The 24,428-nt window shown below is 42.8% G+C and overlaps 1 protein-coding gene across 3 annotated transcripts in view; it reads right to left on the reverse strand.

Annotated features, from left to right (window-relative positions):
- Positions 1–12,970: 12,970 nt before the first annotated feature.
- The window catches only part of PLS1 (plastin 1), a 93,680-nt gene continuing 82,222 nt past the window's right edge, over positions 12,971–24,428 (reverse strand). For all 3 annotated transcript variants that reach the window (XM_075200550.1, XM_075200547.1, XM_075200548.1), the window contains 3 exons: positions 19,294–19,417; positions 17,656–17,780; positions 12,971–14,448 (listed from right to left, as the gene is read on the reverse strand). In XM_075200550.1, coding sequence (XP_075056651.1) covers positions 14,313–14,448; positions 17,656–17,780; positions 19,294–19,417 — 385 coding nt within the window. In that variant the 3' untranslated portion in view covers positions 12,971–14,312. The remainder of the gene's footprint in view (positions 14,449–17,655; positions 17,781–19,293; positions 19,418–24,428) is intronic.

A 24,428-nucleotide genomic window follows, 5' to 3' on the forward strand; every position in this document is an offset into this window, starting at 1 on the left:
TACTTTCTTTCTCTATCAGTCAGTGCACAGTGATTTGTCATTGGCTCTTGCATAGATTTTGCTCGTATGCTCATTGGTCCTTCCTGCAGAATGGTCAGTGATGTGCACTGCTTTCCCTCAGGAGCTTGCTTTGCATCAGCTTTCATAGGACAATGCTAACTGCTGCCAGATATGATTAAAAGTGTTTCTGCTCTTCCATTCCTGATTTAACCAGTTCAGCTCTGCTCAGGCCTGCAGCAGTGACTCTCACTAGAAGGGGGCTGGGAAGAGACATGGCTACAACAGTTCACTACTAGAATTAATCCTTTATCTGCTGTGTCCATCTGTGAATACAGTCTATTCATAAAACTGTATATTCAAATACGTACTCCCTCATACCTACTGCAAGACAGTGTTCCAGCTACATAATATCTGCTGTTAGCTTGAAGGAGTGCACCCATACCACAAGGATTTACTGAGAGTGGTGATTTGTTTTAGTATATCCTATATGTCTCTGATACTGTAACAAAGAGAAAAGCAGATTACTCAGATAATAAGTAGCATTTGGATACAAATATCAGTGACACTGCTGAGCAGGATCCACGCACGTCATTTTGTTTTATTTTGTATCCCTGGACATGGATGTAAATCACCTCCAATGGGGCAGGGACTGATGTGAGTGAGTTCTCTGTACAGCGCTGCGGAACTAGTGGCGCTATATAAATAAATGATGATGATGATGATTCGTTGTCAGCATTGGAGCACAATTTACACTTTAATTGTGGGCATGTACATTTTCATAGATCACCCAAAGTGCACAATTAGGTGTGAGCTGTCACATACAGCACATTCCATATACTACTCCCCCCAACATGAGATAATCTCTGTATATGATTATAATACAATCACGATACTATACAAATAAAATTGGAATAATATCACATTAATGTTCAGTCTAATTTGACCTAATTTGTCCAGTTTTCAACCTGTGTCACCCAGTCTGCGGACTCACAGCTCCAATTATTTTGTTGTTCCAGAGCATGTCTGACAGCTCTTTATTCGGTAAATATTGAGGGTCTTATCCTAGCTTTAAGTGCCCTACACTGATTTCTATTTTGAGGGCATATTATGCCATACTGTCTAGATGAAGCTGTAACACTGTGATTATGCCCAAGTACAGTTCTGAACTTGCAGCACTTTACACATGTTCAATTTAGCTAAAACACCAGCTTCATGGGGATACCATGCGTCCATGTTTTACTAAGCGGAATACCTGGCGCTTTCAATCAATTTAGATAACATCTCTGTGACTCTTTTGTGTTTGTACACCACAATGTCCAGCTTGTTACCTACATTAATTTCTACGCAGAGGCAGGCCTGGCGCTCCCATTAGGCAAGGTTAGGCAATTGCCTAGGGCGCCGGGCTCTGCAGGGCGCCTCAAAATTAAAAAACATTGACTATTGTCGTTTGAAACTGTGCGGCAGAGAAATCCACGGGGAGGGAACGGGGGAAGGGGTTATGAATCTTACCTGCATTAAGCTGCTCCTCTCTGCTCTGTCTCCTCCCCTCCGCTCACTGACTGTCGGGCGTGACATCATCATCACGGCCCGACAGTGTATGTGAGTGGAGGGGAGAAGACAGAGCAGAGAGGAGCAGCTTAATGCAGGTAAGATAAGGAAAGACGTGGGGGGGGGAGGGAAGCGCCAATTTTGACAGGATACCTGCGGCGGGGGGGCGCCGATATTTAAAGTGTGCCTAGGGCGCCAAGGACCCTAGCACCGGCGCTGCGCAGAGGGCATATTATAACACACTTTTAGACAGTAATATTGCAATGAAATTATTTCATAGTATAATCTTTTTATTCACTTCACTTTACACAATGTTAACACTTTTGCTGAAACACTGTCTTAAGTGCACCATAATGCAACACTTGTGTCAGGTTTGCACACGAAGGATGAGTGAGATCCTGCTGTCTCAGCTGGTATTGGCTAGACTCCCCTAGAGGCGCGGAGTCTAACAGAATGGAAGGTATTCACCAGGGATCTCCGCAACGGAATCTAGGCTTAAGCGGCTTCCACCCTGCAGGTCGCGGCCCTCTAGGGAAATTCCCAGTGAGACAGATTAGAAAAGTGGTTTGACAGCGTTCAGAGAAATACAGTTCTAATAGCCTATGATGATCATAGCAATTACCACTAAAGAATGGAACATGCATGCAAAGTCCAATGGAATAGAATGTGCAGCATAGGATGAACTACGGCTATGCCACTGGGAAGTGGAATGGATCAGCAGAGGTCAACGGTACATGCCGAATGGATAGCGGGCATTGATTACAGCAAATACCACTAAGGAGTGGAACATTTATGCCAAGTTCACAGGGGTACAGAGTAGGCAGCAGACGATGAACCACGGTTGTTATCACTGGGGAGTAGAAACGATCAGCAGAGGTCAGCGGTGCATGCAGAATAGATAGCGGGCGTTGATCACAGCAAATACCACTAACAAGTAGAACAGGTGAGCAGATATCAGCGGTATCCAGGTATGCAGCAGACGGTGAACCACAGCTTACCACGGGGATGTGGAAAGGATCAGCAGAGGTCAGCGGTGCATGCAGAGTAGGTAGCGGGCATTGATCACAGCGATTACCACTAACGAGTGGAACAGGTGAGCAGAGATCAGCGGTATCCAGGTATGCAGCAGACGGTGAAACACAGCTTACCACGGGGATGTGGAAAGGATCAGCGGAGGTCAGCGGTGCATGCAGAGTAGATAGCAGGGTGTCACTCACCGGACTGTTAGTGCCTCTAGATTGGGACATGGGTCTCTCTCGCTCCTGCCGGCGCCTGTCCTGAGCCGTGGCCGTCCGCCATCTTGACTAAGATTGCGCATGTGCAGAAACCCTGAACTGTTAAAACCTCACCTCTAGTCTCATTGGTTAATTAATCACCTCTCAGTACTTAAGGCACCTGTTGCCCTATTACCTTTGCCTGTTCTTGGTTCTCATTCCCTTGAGACTCTAAAGTGTTTCCTGTTTCTGCTCGTGTTATCCGTTTGCTGTGGACAAGTCTCCTCTTCACATCAGTAGTAGAACTTACCCACTGCAGACTACTCTCGCTACTCCGTTACATGCCTTCACCTGGACAAGTCTCCTCTTCACATCAGTAGTAGAACTTACCCACTGCAGACTACTTTCGCTATTCCATTTACATGCCTTCACCTGGACAAGTCTCCTCTTCACATCAGTAGTAGAACTTACCCACTGCAGACTACTTTCGCTATTCCATTTACATGCCTTCACCTGGACAAGTCTCCTCTTCACATCAGTAGTAGAACTTCCCCGCTGCAGACTACTCTCGCTACTCCGTTACATGCCTGCACCTGGACAAGTCTCCTCTTCACATCAGTAGTGGAACTTACCCGCTGAAGACTACTCTCACTACTCCGTTACATGCCTGCACCTGGACAAGTCTCCTCTTCACATCAGTAGTAGAACTTACCCACTGCAGACTACTTTCGCTATTCCATTTACATGCCTTCACCTGGACAAGTCTCCTCTTCACATCAGTAGTAGAACTTACCCACTGCAGACTACTTTCGCTATTCCATTTACATGCCTTCACCTGGACAAGTCTCCTCTTCACATCAGTAGTAGAACTTACCCACTGCAGACTACTTTCGCTATTCCATTTACATGCCTTCACCTGGACAAGTCTCCTCTTCACATCAGTAGTAGAACTTCCCCGCTGCAGACTACTCTCGCTACTCCATTTACATGCCTGCACCTGGACAAGTCTCCTCTTCACATCAGTAGTAGAACTTACCCGCTGCAGACTACTCTCACTACTCCGTTACATGCCTGCACCTGGACAAGTCTCCTCTTCACATCAGTAGTAGAACTTCCCCGCTGCAGACTACTTTCGCTATTCCATTTACATGCCTTCACCTGGACAAGTCTCCTCTTCACATCAGTAGTAGAACTTACCCACTGCAGACTACTTTCGCTATTCCATTTACATGCCTTCACCTGGACAAGTCTCCTCTTCACATCAGTAGTAGAACTTCCCCGCTGCAGACTACTCTCGCTACTCCATTTACATGCCTGCACCTGGACAAGTCTCCTCTTCACATCAGTAGTAGAACTTACCCGCTGCAGACTACTCTCACTACTCCGTTACATGCCTGCACCTGGACAAGTCTCCTCTTCACATCAGTAGAACTTCCCCGCTGCAGACTACTTTCGCTATTCCATTTACATGCCTTCACCTGGACAAGTCTCCTCTTCACATCAGTAGTAGAACTTACCCACTGCAGACTACTTTCGCTATTCCATTTACATGCCTTCACCTGGACAAGTCTCCTCTTCACATCAGTAGTAGAACTTCCCCGCTGCAGACTACTCTCGCTACTCCATTTACATGCCTGCACCTGGACAAGTCTCCTCTTCACATCAGTAGTAGAACTTACCCGCTGCAGACTACTCTCACTACTCCGTTACATGCCTGCACCTGGACAAGTCTCCTCTTCACATCAGTAGTAGAACTTACCCACTGCAGACTACTTTCGCTATTCCATTTATATGCCTTCACCTGGACAAGTCTCCTCTTCACATCAGTAGTAGAACTTCCCCGTTGCAGACTACTCTCGCTACTCCATTTACATGCCTGCACCTGGACAAGTCTCCTCTTCACATCAGTAGTAGAACTTCCCCGCTGCAGACTACTCTCGCTACTCCATTTACATGCCTGCACCTGGACAAGTCTCCTCTTCACATCAGTAGTAGAACTTACCCGCTGCATACTACTCTCGCTACTCCGTTACATGCCTGCACCTGGACAAGTCTCCTCTTCACATAAGTAGTAGAACTTAGCCGCTGCAGACTACTCTCACTACTCCGTTATATGCCTGCACCTGGACAAGTCTCCTCTTCACATAAGTAGTAGAACTTAGCCGCTGCAGACTACTCTCACTACTCCGTTATATGCCTGCACCTGGACAAGTCTCCTCTTCACATAAGTAGTAGAACTTAGCCGCTGCAGACTACTCTCACTACTCCGTTATATGCCTGCACCTGCACAAGTCTCCTCTATACTTCAGTGGTAAAACTTGCCAATTGCAGACTACTCACGCTACTCCGTTACATGCCTGCACCTGGACAAGTAACCTCTATACATCAGTGGTAAAACTTGCCAATTGCAGACCACTCACGTTACTCCGTTACATGCCTGCACCTGGACAAGTCCTCTCTTCACATCAGTGGTACAACTTGCCAATTGCAGACCACTCACGTTATCCGGTTACATGCCTGCGCTAGGACAAGGCTTCTCTACACATCAGTGGTAAAACTTGGCAATCGCAGACCACTCACGCTACCCCATTATATGCCTGCACCTGGACAAGTCTTCTCTTCTCATCAGTGATGTAAACTGCCAACTGCGGACCACTCGCGCTATTCCGTTACATACCTGCGCTGGAGAAGTCTTCTCTACCTATCTGTGGTGAAACCTACCAGCTGTAGACCACTCATGTCTCCTTGTGATATAGCTACTACTCAGTATTGTACCTATGAGCTGGACTAAAGTCTACAAGTGCCTCTGTATTATAGCTGCAAGTCGCTGACTCTTCTACTGCATTGTTGATTGGTCTTTGCCTAACGTTATCCAGTTATCAAGTACTGGCCTGCTATATGCTACCTGCGTGCTAAGGCACTTGGACTCTTTCCTCATTGTATCCTGCTTATTAATCTGCTGTACCATCACAGTTCCACGGTGCCAAGACTTAGCATTTATATTATTATATCCTTTCCTCTATTCTATTGTTCCACTGATTCACCACACTACCCAGAGGTCCGCACCTCTGGTAAGTGTAGCTACACCTGGTGAATTCTGGGTAAAACTCCTAGTGCCCGTGACACAGGGGTAGATACAACGGAGAGCAGGAAGCTGATACAGGCCAGGTGTAGACTCGAAGAACCAGCAGTGAAAAGGTGAAGGGAGGAGCCTTATAAAGGAGAACTGACCAATGGCTAGACAGGCCAAACACAGGTGAAGCATAGCACAGGTGCAAACTGCTGCTGACAGCCTGCACAATGAGGAGAATTAATGTGAGTGTCAGTGTACTGAGGCTCGGGTGGAGATACCCGGAGAGCGGTAGTACCTCCCTTTGACTATATATAATGATAAAATTAACTAAAAAGAAATTTTATAATCTGGGGATCACCAACAACTATTGTCTTCTTAGATGGCTATATTGCAGAGACACTTGTTTGACCAAAATTCATAGGTCCAAGAAGTACCATTTACATAACAAACTTTGGTCTCCATTGTTTCACAAGCAGACCCAACCACGGCCACATGTCCAGTTGATTTGGCACAGAGTATGTAGGCGTTAGATGGCAGGGTTTATACACATTAATTTTTCTCCCGTGGCTAAACTGCAAGTGAGAGCAAGTAGGATACAGCACCCATTCGATTAGGATTGGGGCAGCTACCGCTGCGGCTTTGGAGGTGTTTTTACATTGCAGCTACAATGCAGTTTGGAAGAGGGAAGTCTGATAGCTACAAGGCCTCGCAGCCGACGCACATTGCTAGCAACAGGATGCTTGCTAGGCACATGTTACTCGGAGGCACACATATTGTGGGCAACATTTGGAGGTTCCTGACACACCATTTGGGTAAAGGACTTTGAGACTACATCCCTCCTCTGGCTGATCTGACCATATGTCCGGCAGCCTTCTGTACTTTGTGTAACTGGCAGTCTGCCGGGGGCGCCACATGTTTTGTTCCAAAGGGATGCTTCACTCTGCCTAGATTTCGATTTGGCATAATTTGTGTGGTCCATTGTATTATCAGCTTGGGCCCAAAACACTGTGGTGCCCATTCATTTAGGTTTGGGGTGGCTACAGTCGCAGCTTTGGACGGGTCTTCAGTCGCAGCATTAAAGCAATTAAGGAGCTCGAAGCCTGATGCCTCCTTGACATATATCAGGCCTTCTTGACATATATCAGGCCTTCTTGAAGGGATCTTTTCCTATTTTTTCTCTGGCAAAGGCCTGGTTAGCTACGTGCCTCCAAGGTTTTATGGGTTTTTTACCTTCATATGGATTGCCACCTCCCCTCCACCATTCCCTTCCACCCTCCTTTTACACAGACACTTTTTGCTGGTGTAAGTTGTTTATTTATCCGTCCTGACAACATTTGACATGAAGGTATTTTGTTTGCGGGTGTGCTCATTGTCAAGCACGAGAAAAGAATAGTGTCTACTTGCTGGTATTGATGATACTCAATCTGGAGTCATGGAATCTAACGTGCCCCTGGTCTTCACCAGGCTCCTCCGCAAGGGAGTTTGGATTTCTCCACTAGGCACACACAGGTTGCGGCCCTCCTGATCAGTAACCAGTGAAATAGAAGGAAAGAATGGGCATGCAGTACAAAAGCAGAATCCAAAGGGAGAGTCAAACCACAGGTCAAAATACCAGGAGGAGAAGTCAGGAGTTGAACGGTTAACTAAAAGAGAAGTCCAGGAGAATGTCAAGGTCAAAGCCACAAATCCGAACGGAGTGTCAGAAGACAGAACAGAGACCCTGGAGCAGAGGGGGCAAGACCTAATACTCTGGCACCCTGGAGGTGCCAGGGACTTCCTTATGTAGGGAGGAGACATTCCTGTTTGGCCAAGGAAAATTCTGGCAGTCAGGGCATCGCTGACCGCCAACATAGAACTCCAAGGAGCGTCCCATTGCCTAGCAACTGGACATGACGCCCTCTGTGCATGCGCCTGCAAAGTACCTTTAGGAGAAGGAGATCGTCTCATTGCTAGGCAATGGGATGCGCCCGGCAGAAGAGGCAGAGGAGAAGTGTGGCGATGGCGCATGACCGTACTCATTCCCTTCCTCTCAACACGAGGACTACTCGAGAAACGTTTATAGAAATCTTCCAATAATTGAGGAGCATGGAGATTCTTCTTTTTTACCCAAGATCTTTCCTCTTGGCCAAACCCTTTCCAAATGACGAAAAACTGAAGTTGACCTTAAAAAGACGGTAGTCCAGAATGTGACTAATCTCGTATTCATCACCAGAAAAGGTTGGGATAGGAGAAGGGCGAGGGGGTTCTCTGAAAAACTTGTACTAGAGGTTTAGTCAAAGGTTTATGAAAGAAATTTAATATTTTAAGAGAGGATGGGAGAAGGAGTTTATAGGTTACAGGATTAATTACTTGTGTAATACTAAATAGACCAATGAACCGCAGGGAAAACTTCATGGAAGGCACTCGAAGTTTCAAGCTGCGGGTGGATAGCTAAATCTTATCCCCGAGAACATGGAAGATTTTTGTCGACAGTCTGCTGCAAGTCTGTAGCGAGAGGAAGATTCCAAGAGCTTGGTTTTAGTTGAAGACCAGTTGCGATAAAACATTTGTACCAGTATATCTGTGGCAGGAACAGAAGAACCAGGACTATGGGTGAAAGCAGGAAGCACATGGTTTTGACCAAAACAATGAAAAAAGGGGAGGAATCAGAAGATTTTGGATGTAATTATTGTGAGAGAATCCAGTAGTCTTGCGAGTTTAGTAATGTGAGCGATGATGGTGGAAAAGTTCTGGATAAATTGTTGATAGTAATTTGCAAAATCAATAAATTGTTGGATCGCTTATAGAAGGTCTCAAAATATCTCGTTAACAATGGCCTGTAAAACTGCTAGGACATTGCACAGGCCAAAGGGCATGACGAGGTATTCATAGTTCCCGTCACGGGTGTTAAAAGCAGTTTTCCATTCGTCCCCTTGGCGTCTACAGATGAGGTTGTATGCACCTCGAAGATCCAGTTTTGAAAAGATCTTGGAATTTCTGATCCGCTCAAAGAGTTCAAAGATAAGAGGTAGAGAGTACCTGTACTGTATAGTAATGGCATGTAATTGCCAATAGTCAATGTAGGGGCAAAGGGAACCACCCTTCTTCTTAACAAAAAAGAAGCCAACCTCTGCCAGAGAGAAGGATTTTCTGATTAAACAACTTTCCAAATTTTCGGAAATATATTGAGACATGGCTTTGGTCTCAGGAAGAATGGGTTTTCCAGGTATGAGGTCAATAGGGCAGTCCCATGGGTGGTGAGGTGGAAGACTGTCCGAAGCAATTTTGTTAAATACATCATGGAAGGAAGCATAAACTGCCGGTAAGGTAGGTCCGTGAATAGAATAAGAATTATTCACTTTTACACGATTTAGGCATTATTTATGGCACAGTGATCCCCAAGAGATTACTTGAGCCAAGGAAATCCCAAAATGACAGAATTAATGGACTGAGGCAATACCAGGAAGGTGATCAGCTCCGAATGCAAAGCTCCTACCACCAGCCAAACGGGAAGGGTAACACTGGTAATGGAGCTGTTGGACACACGGTTACCGTCAACAGCGGCGAGGGATAACAGCTGTGGCAAGGCCTGAAAAGGCAAGTGGAGTTGCAAGACTAATGTGGATGAGATAAAATCTCCGGCTGAACCAGAGTCCACAAAGGCAGATGTAAGGACAGAACCAGTGGGAGTGTTCAAGGTGACAGGCATCATGAATTCGAATCTTCTTGAGGAATAGAGAGTGGACTCCAAAACTCCTTGTTCTGCCTCCCTGTTACCGGCTACGAGGAGGTGTTTCCTGGTCTCTTGGGACAGGTAGTAAGCAAATGTCAAGGTTCCCAGTAGAGGCAGAGTTTATTTTTAAAATGCCTCTCGCGTTCTTCAGTAAAGAGATGGGACTGGGCAATCTGCATGGGTTCCTCTGTGGGAAAAACTGGATTCTGAAACCGGGGGGCAAGACGCGGGGTGGATCAACAAGAACGATCCCTTGATCCGTTTCCTGGGTGTGTTCTGTGAAGCGTAGATCTACACAAAGGGAGATGATGGAATCGAGATCAGGAGGAAGCTCTCTGGAGGAGAGTTCGTCCTTAATTCGTTCTGAAAGCTCCTGCCACCAGGTTGCTAACAGTGCCTCGTTGTTCCATTTTAACTCAGAAGCCAGTATACGGAACTGGCCCGCTTACTGACCCACAGGAAGTGTACCAAGGCAAAGGTTCGACAAAGTAGAGGCGTCTAAAGACACACAACACCCTTCATCAAAAATCTTGCAGAAGGTTTCCATGAACACGGTGGAGTTTTGCAGGATGTGGTCATCCTGCTCCCAAAGGGGTGAGGCCTATGCCAAAGCTTGACTTGAAAGTAAGGAAATAATAAAGGCCACTTTGGCCCTATCGGAAGAAAAGCTTTCAGAATTCCGCTCGAATTGTATGACACAATGGTTGAGAAAACTGTTGCACTTCTTATGGTTCCCATCATGCGTCTCAAGAGGTGGGATACGAAGATTCTTGGAGCCATTGGGTGCCAAAACTTGAGGAGGAGAAGACAAGGAGGAAGAGGCCGCAGGAACAGGTGGAGAAGCTGCCAGAGAGTTTTGTAAAGAGTCCAGTCGGGACATCACCCCTTGTTTACACTGAAGCAACTGGGCCTAATCAATTCTTGCTGCTCAAACCGCTGGGCCAAATGAAGAAGGAGGACTCAGGTGGTGGGTTCATCTGTACCGTCTGTTATATCCAGAGTATACTGTCAAGCACGAGGAGTAGAATAGTGCCTACTTGCTGGTATTGGCGATACTGAATTTGGAGGTGCGGAGTCTAACATGCCCCTGATCTTTGCCAGGGACCCCCATATGGGAGTTTGGATTTTTCCGCTAGGGACGCGCAGGTTGTGGCCCTCCTGAAGAGTAACCAGCGAAGAAGAAAAGAGTAGTCAAGCGATCTGTGTCAGAACAAGGCAGGCAATGTAGTACAAAAGCAGAATCCGAAGAGAGAGTCAAAAGAGCCACAGGTCAAAATACCAGGAGAAGTCAGGAGCCAGAGCCTTCCTTATGTAGGGTGGAGACAGGCCTTATTGGCCAAGGAGAATTCTAGCGGATCTGTCGAGTTACTGATTAAAATCAGGCTGGAATTTAGAGGGACCAAACTTAGAAGGCCAGCGGTAAGTTGTACTGGTCTGATACATCCCCAGGATCTGCTGTCGGGAATGGCTAGTGGCTCCAGTATGAGGCCATTTCTGCAAACTGAACTGGTCCACTGGCCTTTTAGCTAAGGAGCTCCAGGGGGAGTGATAATGGGACACCCCTTTATTGCAATAGACCATGTCATTCGTCTGCCAAGATTGGCTTCACCTTCCAGGTGAGGGGTTAATAATAATGAGTACTTTCTCCACCTCTGTGTACTGGCAAAACTGCTGAAAAAGTTACAGTGATTGCCACCTGCTTTACAACGGTTCCTAAGTTTCAAATTCTAAAGAGCATTTATAATAATACATATTGAACTATTCCCAATGGTTAATATAATAAAATAGAATAAAATAATAATTAATATCTTGTCACAAACAACCGAGCAGACGAAAACCAGCTAAAGCACCGCTATAGGATCAAATAAATAAATAAATAAGCTATATGAAATGGGGGCTCAGAGAAAAGAATCGCTAAATTCACTTAGGAAATGATTGTGCTCTATTTTACTCAAACAGAAAATGTTCCCATTTCATCTATTTATCATTTATTTATTGTCTAATTTCCAGCAACGTAATTGGTTTATGACCATAATAGTGGACTTATTTATTTTACTGGACCATTTTTCCACAGCAAAAACAAAATATTTTTTTTCTGCAGGTTAGCTATATCAAAATATCAAAAGTTGATCTCACAACGTTTTTCAGTGCATAGCAGAATGGGTAGTGCAAGTATCCGCGATCTTTCTCAAAGGCTCACCTGTACCCTTAGGATATATATATATATATTTCTAAAACCAATTATGTTACACAAGCTGATCTTGTCCAAAATTGAGCATCTTATCTTCCCTGCTTTCAAAGTATCCATTACACCTATCTTTCTCAACGTCGATAACTTTGCACTCTCCCGTTCCTCAAGTTCTCTGCCTTGATATCGCCCCTGACTCTGCCCTCTCCTGTTCATGTGCTTTTGGTGCTAGATGCGCTGTGGGGTGCAAGAAGGGGTGGAGGGGGCAATTGGGGCAATCCTAGACAGGTGGTTTTTTTTTATTCTTTTTTCATCTCATCCTGTAAGTGTTGCAGAGCCATTACGTCATGTACACTACACGTAAGTGAACCACAAGGAGGTCAAAGAAAAAAAGCACCCTCTGGAGTATGTTTGGAAGTAGAGTACTGGAGAGGGAGAAGTGAGGGAGGAGTATGAGAGGGGGTGGTGGGAAGAAAGTACCAAGGGAGTGTCATATATAATATGGGGGAGCGTACTCCCTTCGCCAGGGCTCCTTGCTATGTCACTGCCCGAAATGCAAACAAAATTCTCCTTATCTCCCTTCTCCACTACTTCAACCATGCATTCCTCTCACCTACAGAATCTTACCATGTTGCAATTCGATATTAATGCTGCAACAAGATATTCCTTTCCCGCTGCTCCTCTTCTGCCACACCCATTCCCTCTTCCAATCAGTACACTGGCTCCTCATGCCCTACACTATCCAAACTCCTCATTCCCTCCCACTGAAAATGGACCTGGGCCTTGACTCCCCACTGGTTACAACCTTCCACTCCCACCTCTAAGATTTATCCTGTACTGTTTCACACCTGTGGAGCAAACTTCCAATCAGATTCTCCCCCTGCCTCATTCTGCCACCTTATTCGTTCTTGCCACCCTAGCATGTCCTAAGCCACACCCACACTCCACACTGTAACACCCTACTGGTTTGGGCCTCATCCCACCCATTAGATTATAAAATCTCAGGATTAGCGTCCTCTTTCCTCCAGTCTTCTTGTACATTCCCATTTTGTACAATCTTGTATATTCCCTATTATGCTGTATGCTTGTCCAGTATTTTTGTTATTTAGTCAATTCAATATTTAGCTTGCGGTTCAACTATTTTTTATGTACAATCCATAAATTCCACTGTATGGTATTGATCAATATTATGGCACCCTATAAATAAACAATTATAATAGCAATTTAATGGCACCTTTAATCATATCACATATGCAGCTGTCAACAATTAAAGATGACTTCGCAGTCAAAACCAAATTTATTAATAATTATTAGTGACAACAAAAGGTCACAATGGCAATGTTTTAGTGATCAGTAAGTCTTGTTTAAGAGGTACTCGGTGAACAGTTAGGCTTGGGAAAATGGTGATGATTCCTGAACTGTTGCCAATGTGTTTTATTGCTGAATACAGTGTGATGCAAGACTCTGCTAATGGATTCTGTATCAACTCCAGCATCGCAGAGGTGACAGTGAAACTGGCTGTGTGTGTGTGTGTGTGTGCGTATGCGTGCATGTGTGTGTGTGTGTGTGTGTGTGGTGAGGAGGGGGAAATAATCCAGTCTCGAACTCTTCATGGTTTTTAAGGTGCTTATGTGTAGGTTCAGAGCAGTCTTCATCCCCTGCTCGTCCAGAATGTCCCATTTCTATTAGTCAATTGCATCATCAACATCTTCACAGCAGAGCAAAGTATTTCAAGAGATGGATGTGCTGATATTGTGGTAGGAGGTGACCTGTCCACGCATATTATTCTCAGTGAGGACAGAGACAGTGTCATGATGAGAAAAACTGAGGCAATGAGGAAGATTAGGTGAGGGTCCTCCAACAGTGTAGTGAGGTTCCTGTAAAACTGATTGTGGTGTGTTTCATGCATCGAAAGTCTTAATTAAAAGCTGCTGTTCAGAATACATCGGCACGCGTGTTTCAACTGATGGCTGGAGCATCTTTAGACAGGTTAGAAAATGAGGCAATGAAATTATGGATTATATAAGTCTATAGATCAATACTTTTTAACTCCTACTCAGATGTCAGTAATATGTGGAAAAGTTTTGCCATCTTTGATGGTTCTGCTGGGAGTGAAAGAGCTAACAGTCATCACCAGTCTGTGCTAATTTACATTTCTATCTTGTATCTAACCTGAGATTTAATTACCTTAGGGCTTTTTTGTCGACAAAAAGAGATCCACCTGAGAGTTTAGCATTCTGATCTGATCTGATACACAACACTGCCACCTTGCCAACTGCAACCAGTTGGAGAGTCTGTGTGCCACAAGGAAAGCATGTGACGAGCTTCGATATGTCTATATAATTTCCACATAGAACACGAGATTATGACTAATCATAGTATAATAAGCACAGATTATTCAAAAATAGTACATTTTTTTCACATGAATGAAACCGTTATTTCATTTCCATCATAACATACATATATTATCATTTTTCCATATTTCATGTTTCATATTTTTATGGGCAGCACAGTTCTGTTCCCTATGAGGTACTCTGCATACTAAAATGGCAAATAAACAGGAGGAAGATGTCTGCATTATTTTAACTTGTTCAGTCCTTTCCCCATCAGACAGGCAAATACTGTCATCACCATCTTTGGTTTCACTTCCACCAAGTCCTCAGGCAGGGCGTATATCCGGGCTCCGATCTTTCTGGCGATGGATATGGCATACCTGTAAACAAAGGATGGAAATGTTAGGGCTCAGGCATGTTTACTTTGCTGGTTATATTCCTTATTTTAGGAAGTCCCAGCATGCCCCGCCAGAACCTCTTGTAGTCACACAACGGCAGGGTCATGGTCCATCGCATATATTCATGATCATTGCGGACTTCCGTACAGTATCTTGCAAGAGTGAAAACATTGTCACAAAGAAAGTAAGGATTTGTGATATCAAGACAGTACGTGCAGCTTTCTGCTCTGAAAGACAGTTTGTCCTGGTATATTTTACATTAGATTACATTATAACCAGATGGATGCCAGTTATATTGTAAATGATAGGATTAATGTAAGAATCTATGGGCGCATGGATTTTCCTGCTTTTGAGAAAACCCCACTTAGCAGTACAAATTGATTGCATTACTTATTGTATTTGCTGAATCTAATGTTTCCTGGATATCTGTAAATAAATGCTACCCTGCAGCAGTCTTGGATGGATACTTGGATGCCACTTATCCTACTGCATGCATTGTAAAACTGTTACATTCTATTCACTTACATTCTCATTACATTTTTCCTACTGCCACTTCTAAATTTCCACTTCGACCAGTGTGTCTGTGTCTGTGTGTCTAGACACACACACACACATAGATAGACACAATCCCGCACACATAGAAAAGCGAATGAGGATAACATCCAGAATGCAGAAATTTGGTTCTATCACTAATGTACCTGCCTATGTCCTGAGATAGATGCTGAGAATCGTTTTGAATAATGAAATAGTATATCTCCTGGTTTGCTCATTCTGCTGAGGGTAGGTTTCTAAATAAAGTTTTACCAGAACATGAGTTTCAGATGAAATAACATTTATTTCACAGTGTTTCTCTATTACTGACTAGGTTACACAAACGGCAGCCATTCTTCTGGAGACCAAAATGCACTCAAATCGGGACTTTCCCGCTCAAATCCGAACAATTGGGAGGTAGGTATTACAGAGTCTAATACACAAATGTTTCTTATTGTGATTAGCATGTATATACATTTAATAATTTTATAAAAAAAAATTGATTAGTTTGGCAATTCCTTTTTTCATTCTTCATGAACCTTGTATGCTAGATGGATTGCTGTAATGGGAATGGGACTAGTGTATGCTAGATGGATTGCTGTAATGGGAATGGGACTAGTGTATGCTAGATGGATTGCTGTAATGAGACTAGTGGGAACGAGGTTGGATGGTGTGTGTGTTTCGCAATAGACATAATTTCAAGAGCCCGTAATGGCAAATTGGGAGTTGTTTCTAAAATGTCAAGTTTGAGTTAAGCAATATTATTTCTATAGAGGTATACATACTCAGGGCCGCTGAGAGGGTGGGGGAGCGGGTACATTTTACCCGGGCCCAGGCTTGCGTGCTAATTTTTAGAGAGGGTGCTGGAACGAAAAAAAAAAAAAAGAATCATACGTGATCGGCGCCGCGTCCCTCCTTCCTCTCTTCTCCATTCACACTGACTGCCGGGCGTGACGTCATCAAGTCACGCCCGGCAGTCAGTGAGGAGCGCCAGACAAGACCAGAAGAAAGCAGAGAAAACAGAAGAAAGAAGAGAAGAGAAGAAAAGAAAAGATAGAAGCTAACAAAAGGTAAGTAAAGAAACGGAAAGGCAAGGGGAGGGAAACAGAAAGGGACAGTGCTATGAAGAAGAGGGAGTAAAAATGCAGGGGAGAGAGGCTGAGAGTAAAAAAAAAAAAAAAGTGGAGAGAAGCACTAATTAAAAAAAAAAAAAGGGGAGAGAAGCACTAATTTAAAAAAAGGGGGAGAGAAGCACTAATTAAAAAAGGGGGAGAGAAGCACTAATTAAAAAAAAAGGAGAGGAGCACTAATTAAAAAAAATGGGAGAGAAGCACTAATTAAAAAAAAAAAGGGGAGAGGCACAGAGTGAAAAAGAAGGGGAGAAAGCAGCATGGAGGGCGCAGTGTGAGCATAAGGGGGCACAGTGTAGTTGTGATGAAGGGGCACAGTATTGTGTGTGTGATGGCACAGGGGGCTTGTTGCGATATAGTGTGTGTGAGGTAGGTGGTGGCTAATTAATGGGCGCTATTTTGTTTGTAGGGTGATGGTGAGGCAATTTAATAGTGGGGACTATTAATTTAAGATGGGGTGGTTTGGGGGCTATTGAATATGGGGGTGAGTTTAGGGAGAATGAGGTCTATTTATTAAATGTGACTATGAGTTATTTAATGGCAGTGATGATTGCGGGAAATAGGTATTGCTGGAGCTGTTTGCAGGGAGGGAATAGGTTTATTTATTAAATGTGAATACTATTATTTTAATGTTGGGGCTGGAGGAAGGCCTAATTAATAATCAAGGGTGCTATTGATTTAACGCCGGGGCTGGCTGTAATTTTCTAACTGTAGCCATTTTTTTTTCCAAATAGGTCCTTCAACATTCCAGGATCTGGACAAGCCGACACTAAAGAAAGCCACAGGTGGAGAAAGTGAGAAGAACAGGTAGGAGAGAGCAGCAGAGTGTGTGAAATGTTGTGATTCTAGTAGGGACAATACCAATTTTTGGTGAGTGTTGTGCCCAATGTAAGGTGCAGGCCAAGACTGAACTCTCTGTGTATACACTGCATTGTTTCTATACTACACTGTGGTGGTAGATGTCCTGAAAGTCAGGAGTGCTTGGACATATGTGACGCTCAGGCGAATTGAGAGCCTAGTGATTTTGATGTTAGCCACGCCCCAATGGTGCATTTGCCACGCCCCCAAATGCATGACCACACCCCCTAAAAAATGTGCGCCGCCTAAAAAATTTTTGCATGCTCGACTATAAGGGGGGCCCCATGAATTTGTTGTACCGGGGCCCTGAATTCCTCTTGGCAGCCCTGTACATACTAATAATACATATAAAACCATCCAGCTGCAGAGGAAAGCAGAAAGAAAATGTAGGATAATTCTAGATCTTCTGGAACACACGTCCCATTTCTTCTCGGAGATTTATATATAGGAGGTGGCTTACTGCACAATCTCTTTTACATATTACAATGCCCCTCAGGCAGTGGGAAGACTAGAATCGCCCTGGAGATCACTGGTTCTTTACTGTACGCTTTCTAGTATGATGAAATATAGTTAGAAGTCATCCCACAAGCTGACCTTTTACACTCCTCAAGTGATCCATTAATGAGGCCTTTCTCATCTGAGCACAAAATAAATAAATAAAACCACTTACTTTGCATTGTTCAACTTGTCTGCATCAGAAAGATTTTCCCTTTTCACCATATCCGGATTGACAGCTTTAGGTGCAATGGCATCAATTAAGTCGAGCACAGGCAGACTTGTATTAATGGACTTATCCTGAAAGCGAAATGTTAACACAACATTAACTATTAACGTGTTTTGTAGTCACAGCACGATGGAAACTCTCTTTAATGGGTTTGTGTTAAGTGTTATGTTACTGCCGTTTACTAAGCTGTAGAAAACAACTGGTTAGGGATTACCAATTCTTTTCTTCAAATAATGGATTCTCTGCTATATAAAACCATTAAATAATATATGGTGTAATAAAAATATACGTAATAGGTTCTTATACTGTAAGTGGAAATAAGACAAAATAATTACAGAGAGTTTTATACAAGGTTTGGGCACCTCTAGTCACATTGTATCATTGTATTGTATCATTGTTTCAGTGAAAAGTAGCTTTGTAGGTGCGGGTGAGTAATTTGAATAGGATTCTGGAGAATATAGGGAACAAGTATAGGGATTTGCAGAGTGATATGTGCAAATTAAAAGTACTAATGAATCAACGGGAAACACTGCCAAACTTCTGCAAATTCACTGTTATTTGTACTTTTTCAATCTGTTAAATTCAGCAAATAAATAGTAATCGTGCATTTAAATGAACAGAAATAGGTCATGTTCATGTTTGTACCCTGCAGAGGTTATACAAACTTTTCACTAAGAGTTTCAGTAAAACATGCAATTTTACCAGGAGTTCCCAAACCTTTCCATATAACTGTAATAGAAAAATAACCACAATAAATATTCATTTTGCACGGCATACATTAAAGGTATTATCCAGTTTCGGATAACTTTCAAGGTGTCATCCTACAATGTTTACTAAAATAAAGGATTTATCTACCTTCAGGCCACTTTCAATATGTGTCCTCCTGCATGTTTTACTAAGTATATTGCCTTCAATTTCTATCTTTCCTCTGTAGTTTCTGGTCATGTAGTTGTATGAGCATAAAAGTTTCGTTTTCAGGATACAACACATTGGGTGGGGTATGTTATTCCGACGAGTCTATTACTGACACCGAGTACGCAGGTGAAAAAATTCTGCTGACTATAACAGCGACATGGATTAAATGCAGATTTACATTAAAACAGACAGAGGACATTTCCAACGACACTGGCATCTAAACCGCTAGAAATTGCAAACAGAGTGAATGCTGGCACTTCACTTTCTCGTCACATAACAGAGCGACATTGAGATTTCTGTATTTAAAGAAATCTCAATGTTATACAAAGTAGGGATCAAATAAGTAAATAGCAAGTGAGGTAAGTAATAGCAGTGTCAGTCCTACATGAGGGGAATAAAACCCTTCATGAATATTTATGATAATGAGTATGGCCAAAGAAAGGAGAGAATTTCAAAGATAAGAGGGTATATTTATTAAGCGCCAGTCCCAAAATTTGCTGTAAGTTTATCAAAGACCCGATGGGCTTTGCCTTTAATAAAATTGCCATTTTAAATAATGACAGCAACCACAGCTTGATAAATATGCCACACAGACTTATAATTCAATTAAAAAGTTATTCAGTGAAAAGCTAGTATCTGCTTTATTGTCATCAACAAAACATGGATTACCTTGAAGCTGGAGATGAATGTTTTCTTGTTTGCATTACTGAGAGTTTCATTTACCCAATTAATGATTGTTCTGTCATCAATCTTTTCACCCTCTCCGAGATCAGATAACACATTTAATGTGTACCTAGAATATGATTTTAAGGTTAGTAAACATGTTATAAGGACAACAGTTAAACACACGCTACATACATGCCCGACCTCACAAGGGCTGGTACTGCTGTTGAGCCCAAGCGACACGTGAAAGTATTACTCACTCATTGGGGTGGCTGAAGTGGAAAAGATCTGACTAAACAGAACACAAGCTTAGTGAATGGATGACATCTGGCTCCTTATATCTGAGCCTGGTAGTGTAGATGGAAGATGACCATATACACCGGCTGTTAGTGATTTTCTGATTGCATCTTCCAATGTACCAGATAATGATCCAACCAGATAAATCTTTTTGTAGAACTGAAATCTGTCTAATTAAATACTGCATTCCAGAAGCAGATTAGACAGCTCAACCAATCCCTACTAATTCATTATTATTATTAGTCCTTATCTATACAGCGGCATTAAGTGATACAAAAGACTTAAGTGAATGGTTTTGAGTAAGGGTTCAAAAGTCCAGGTGTAAAATGATGATAAAGTGTTCAGGAGCACTGAACGGACAGAACACCCAGATGGTTTCTGTATAAGCACACAATTGACTTGGGGAATAGGTCACCCAAGGTTAAGTCCCATGGCAACATGCAAACATTTGCATCCCTCATAAATGCCAGCTACATGTCTGTTATGCAAAATAGGCCCCCAGGTGTGCAAGACAATTTCACATTTTGCTTTTTGTTTTATTTCCTCCATCTACTCTCAAGAGGGATCTTCTACTGAACATGGGAGAAATTACAAGAGAGTATACATTTATTTACAATTGTTCTTAAAAGAACCATCTGGATGGTTTACTCAAGTGTATTTAAATATACACAATCTAGAAAAAGTGACCATTGTCCACCTTTAAGCTCTGAAATTCGTCCACATTGAAATGTTTATATCTCCTATAATACATACATTTTCTATTTGTATTGCTGTTTTCAGATGACATAACTTGAAGATCAGAATAGCTGTAGTTCAGCCTATAGCGCCCTCTAGCTGCTTTGTTGAATTAAATGGAATATTAATGTACCTTTATGTACGGTAAATGTGCACAAAGGTCCTAATTTAGAGCTGGATGTAATTTGAACTGTGGTCCATGAAAATCTGCTTAGCAGGGAAAATGCAGCTGTAGTTAGAGGTTTAACTTGGACCTGCTGCCCCTCATGTCTGGGGAAGCAGCTTGGGGACATACATATACAAGCTTTGTACAGTAGTGTTGTGCGGGTGTAAGTGTAGCGCACTCCTTGGAGATGCAGCCTAAGTATTCTCCAGATTTATTTTCTGATATCTATTAAGTCTCTAGAGGGCTTCTGTAAAGATATGTGCTGATGAGGATAACCACATCAGTACATAATGATAGTGTGTTAAAAAATAATTGAATATCAAAACATAATACAAAAAAAACAGTGTGGCCCACCCAAACAAAAGTAACCAGTGCTATAGCCAGGGTTGGTTACCGCTTAGGCAGGGAGACAACAAATGCTCTTGCCCAATCAGTCAACGGTAGCCAGGGCTTGTGGGAACTTGTAGTTCCACAACACTAATTTAATCTAATCTACCCTGATATCCAGTGCTCCAGAGTGCCAGGAAGAAGCCAAGTGGTTCCACACAGGGCTGCAGGGCTGATTGTCCCAGGAAAGGGGCACACACTGGTTGTGCATCCGTTTCCATTACTGACTTCAGCTCCCCGGTGAGTGGACTGCTTTCACATTATGACAGATGTCACGCTGTGGGTCACCCTGTTCTAGTGTGCTCAGCCTGACATATCCTGGTCCTGGTTACAGAACTTGAAGTGGGAATCCCACGTCTGTTGTCCCCCTACTTTAGCGTCAACCAGCTCAGGCTATAAGAACTGTCATGACTGCAGGGCAGGGGCATGCTGGGCCCCCGGACCAGTCCCATATTGGGCTACCTTGGGCTGGGTCACTGGGCCGCTTGCATTTTGTTTTCCTTTAAAATGTTCCTAATAGGCTGCTGAGTTGAGTCTTGCCCCCGGACTAAAGTTTGCCAGCCCTGTCCTGCTGCAGAGGCAGTTGGAAGGTATGGTACATTACCTGTGTGCCAGCACGCCCCTTACATACTGGTCATGCTTAAAGCAGCACCGCTGCGCGGCTGCACACGCCTCTTACCAATTCAATATGAGGCCACTTTCAAAATATTTTCCAGGGCACTTTACCTTCCCAATCTGCCCCTGTTTATATGTGTAGCCAAAGTGTAAAGTTATCATGTCACTTGAAGATTGAGCTAAGAGTAAGGATCAGCCATCTATGTTTTGCTTAAGCATGACTACGGCTACTACGGCTATAAGCAACACTGTCAGCTGATTAGCTATAGCATAAAATTGGCATTGCACTGAAACTACTGAGATAAAAAATGCATTTTCATTATACGGGGCATTTATTTTAACAGTAAAAGTATTGCCTTTACTGCACAATTACATCTATAAAAATGGTAAGCTACTTAACCTATTTAAAGTTATATTTAAATAAACAATGTATACAGACTTTTGATTACTTGGTACTTTAAAGATATTGACATTATCTGCACCATCTGATCAATGTCATTAGAAACACTTCTAACACTCATCCGTGTAAATTGTAAAATAAATATAAACAAAACTAACCCAAGCACAATTGAGCCATTTTTTAGAAATGAACAATGAAAAAAGTTGTCTATCACGGTGAAGAATTTGCTACCCCAAGAATGAATGAGAACAATGAATGTTTTTTTCGGAGCTGTAGCTAACAGCATTATATTGTCGGTATATAAGAGAGTGTAAGAGAAAATACCTTGTCCTTAAGAAAAGCACTTTCTTTATAAATGAAGTATATCATAAATTGATATAATTGAGAATATATTTTATCAGAAACAACCTATATATATTTTAGATATGAGCAAAGTTGTGGTGGAATTTCATGCAGATTTAATTTCACAGCAGAACAGTGACAGGTGCAAAGTTCTGTAGTGTATTTGTAAACTCCCCATTTCAGAGAGTTTATAGTCTGTTAATAGAGCTGGGAAGCTTGCATTGTCAATTCATTCTGCTATGTGGTTGTAGTATAATTAGGGAGGAGTATGGGCGGTACAAAAATAATGGGGGAATACCACGTGGAAGGCCAAATTCCACTGGAGAAACGTGCAAGAATTCTGTGTCCAAACACAGAATGAGGAAAACCTGTTATAGTCTGTGTTACGGCTGTGTATGCTATGTAATGCTTAACTTATTCCACATAATATAAAAATATTTTAATTATTATAATGATTTCTTATCATCATCCTTTATTTAAACAGCACCAGTTATTCCATACAGCTGGTTGGTTTGCATGGAATGTTGGAAAGCAGATACAGACAAAGGTAGAAGGAATCCTGCTTACAATCAAATGGATTTTATTTTTTTCCCAAATCATATAATACAGAATAATTACACATATGACCTGCAATTATCATTCTTTCTAAAGTGCCAACATATTACGCAATGCTGTACATGAAGGGGATAAATAAATGACATACAGATTCTAACGCCAGGTGATTTTGTTAATATCCTATGTGCTCAGCCCCCAGAGGCTGCCAGTCCCACACTGAATGGAATGAGCTTGAAGTATTACATATTTCAAAACTACAATCAAAACACTTCATAAAACACTAAATTACCACTTATGTCATATAACACCCAAAACATTTGTTATATACAGTAACTCACTGGCTAACATGCAGAACCACAACGGAGTAACAAGAGGAGAGGTGAAGAGGACACATGGAATAACATGGAGAGAAGTGAGAAGGATACAGAGGGTAGTATAGGGGACATTGGGGGTATATTATAAGAGGTGACACGATCTATCCATATTTCAGACCTGATTGGAAGATTCTAGAGCCTGGAAAATAAAGACCAAATTGAATGTACGAACCAGACATTTGTGGCAATATAGCAACATTTTGTAAGGGTCCCCTTGATGGAAGCACTTACAAAATTTAGCTATAAAGCCCCTTGTACGTTAAGCAGACATATCACCTACTTCAGCTTACCGAAGCTCATTCTACTGATCTGTCCATGGCTGCTCCAAGTCATTTACAAAGGGCAAAGTGGCCTCTTCACAGCACATAGAAAGCATTGCACCCGCTGCAGGCCTTAGTTTGTACATGCTTAGCTATTCACAGTTGCACATAGGTTTTCAGAGTAAATTACAAGCATAAGATGTAAGGAGCTGGGCGGGCTGAAGGTTTTATTAGAGAAGTAGGGAAGAGGGGCACAAGTGTCTCGTTTTCTGGAGCAGTGCACAATCAAGTCTATATTTTGGATAGTTAGATTATTGTAATGAGATAAAGCGGTAACGATTTCAGTGGGTTTCCTAATATGCATGGCACTCAGCAAAATAACTTTTTTTCCACCAGCTTAGAGATGGCAAAGGACATTTTGAATGACACAAAATACCTCCAATCCACAGTGCACTGTGCAATAATAATTTTGTCCAAAGCCCATATCCGTAACCAGCACTAGTGCTGGACATCTGGCCCTGGTATTCACTATGAAAGGGAGAACACAAAAGTTGGATCACTTTGGAAAAGTGCTCGTCTTCTGATATGCCAGGGCCGTGGAAATGAACAGGATTGGGATCGCTGGAGTGGAAACCTTGCTACTTGTCAGGTGCTGTCCTCACCTTCCTACCCCCGGCAGTGCTACCCGTCGCTTAGCAACAGGATGTCACTTCTGGGTACAATGGGCATGTGCGTACATTGCTAGGCAACAGGACGCATCTTCTCTTGTTGGAGGTCAGCTGACGTGACTTCATTGACTTCCGGAAATGCAGTCAGCTCACGTTATTTAAGGAAGACTCTGGTTGGTAAATGTATTAAGCTGAGATTTTTTCAGTGATTTCAAAACGCTGTAAATCGCTTGAGATCACCAACGATTTTATGTGCAGTCACCATATGTATTAACCTGTGATTTTGCATTCCAAAATCCAATCTCCGAATATGTGTGTCGATTTTAAAACACCTATCCCGCC

This window comes from Mixophyes fleayi, chromosome 3 (genome assembly GCF_038048845.1).
Source record: "Mixophyes fleayi isolate aMixFle1 chromosome 3, aMixFle1.hap1, whole genome shotgun sequence".
Lineage (NCBI taxonomy): Eukaryota > Metazoa > Chordata > Amphibia > Anura > Limnodynastidae > Mixophyes > Mixophyes fleayi.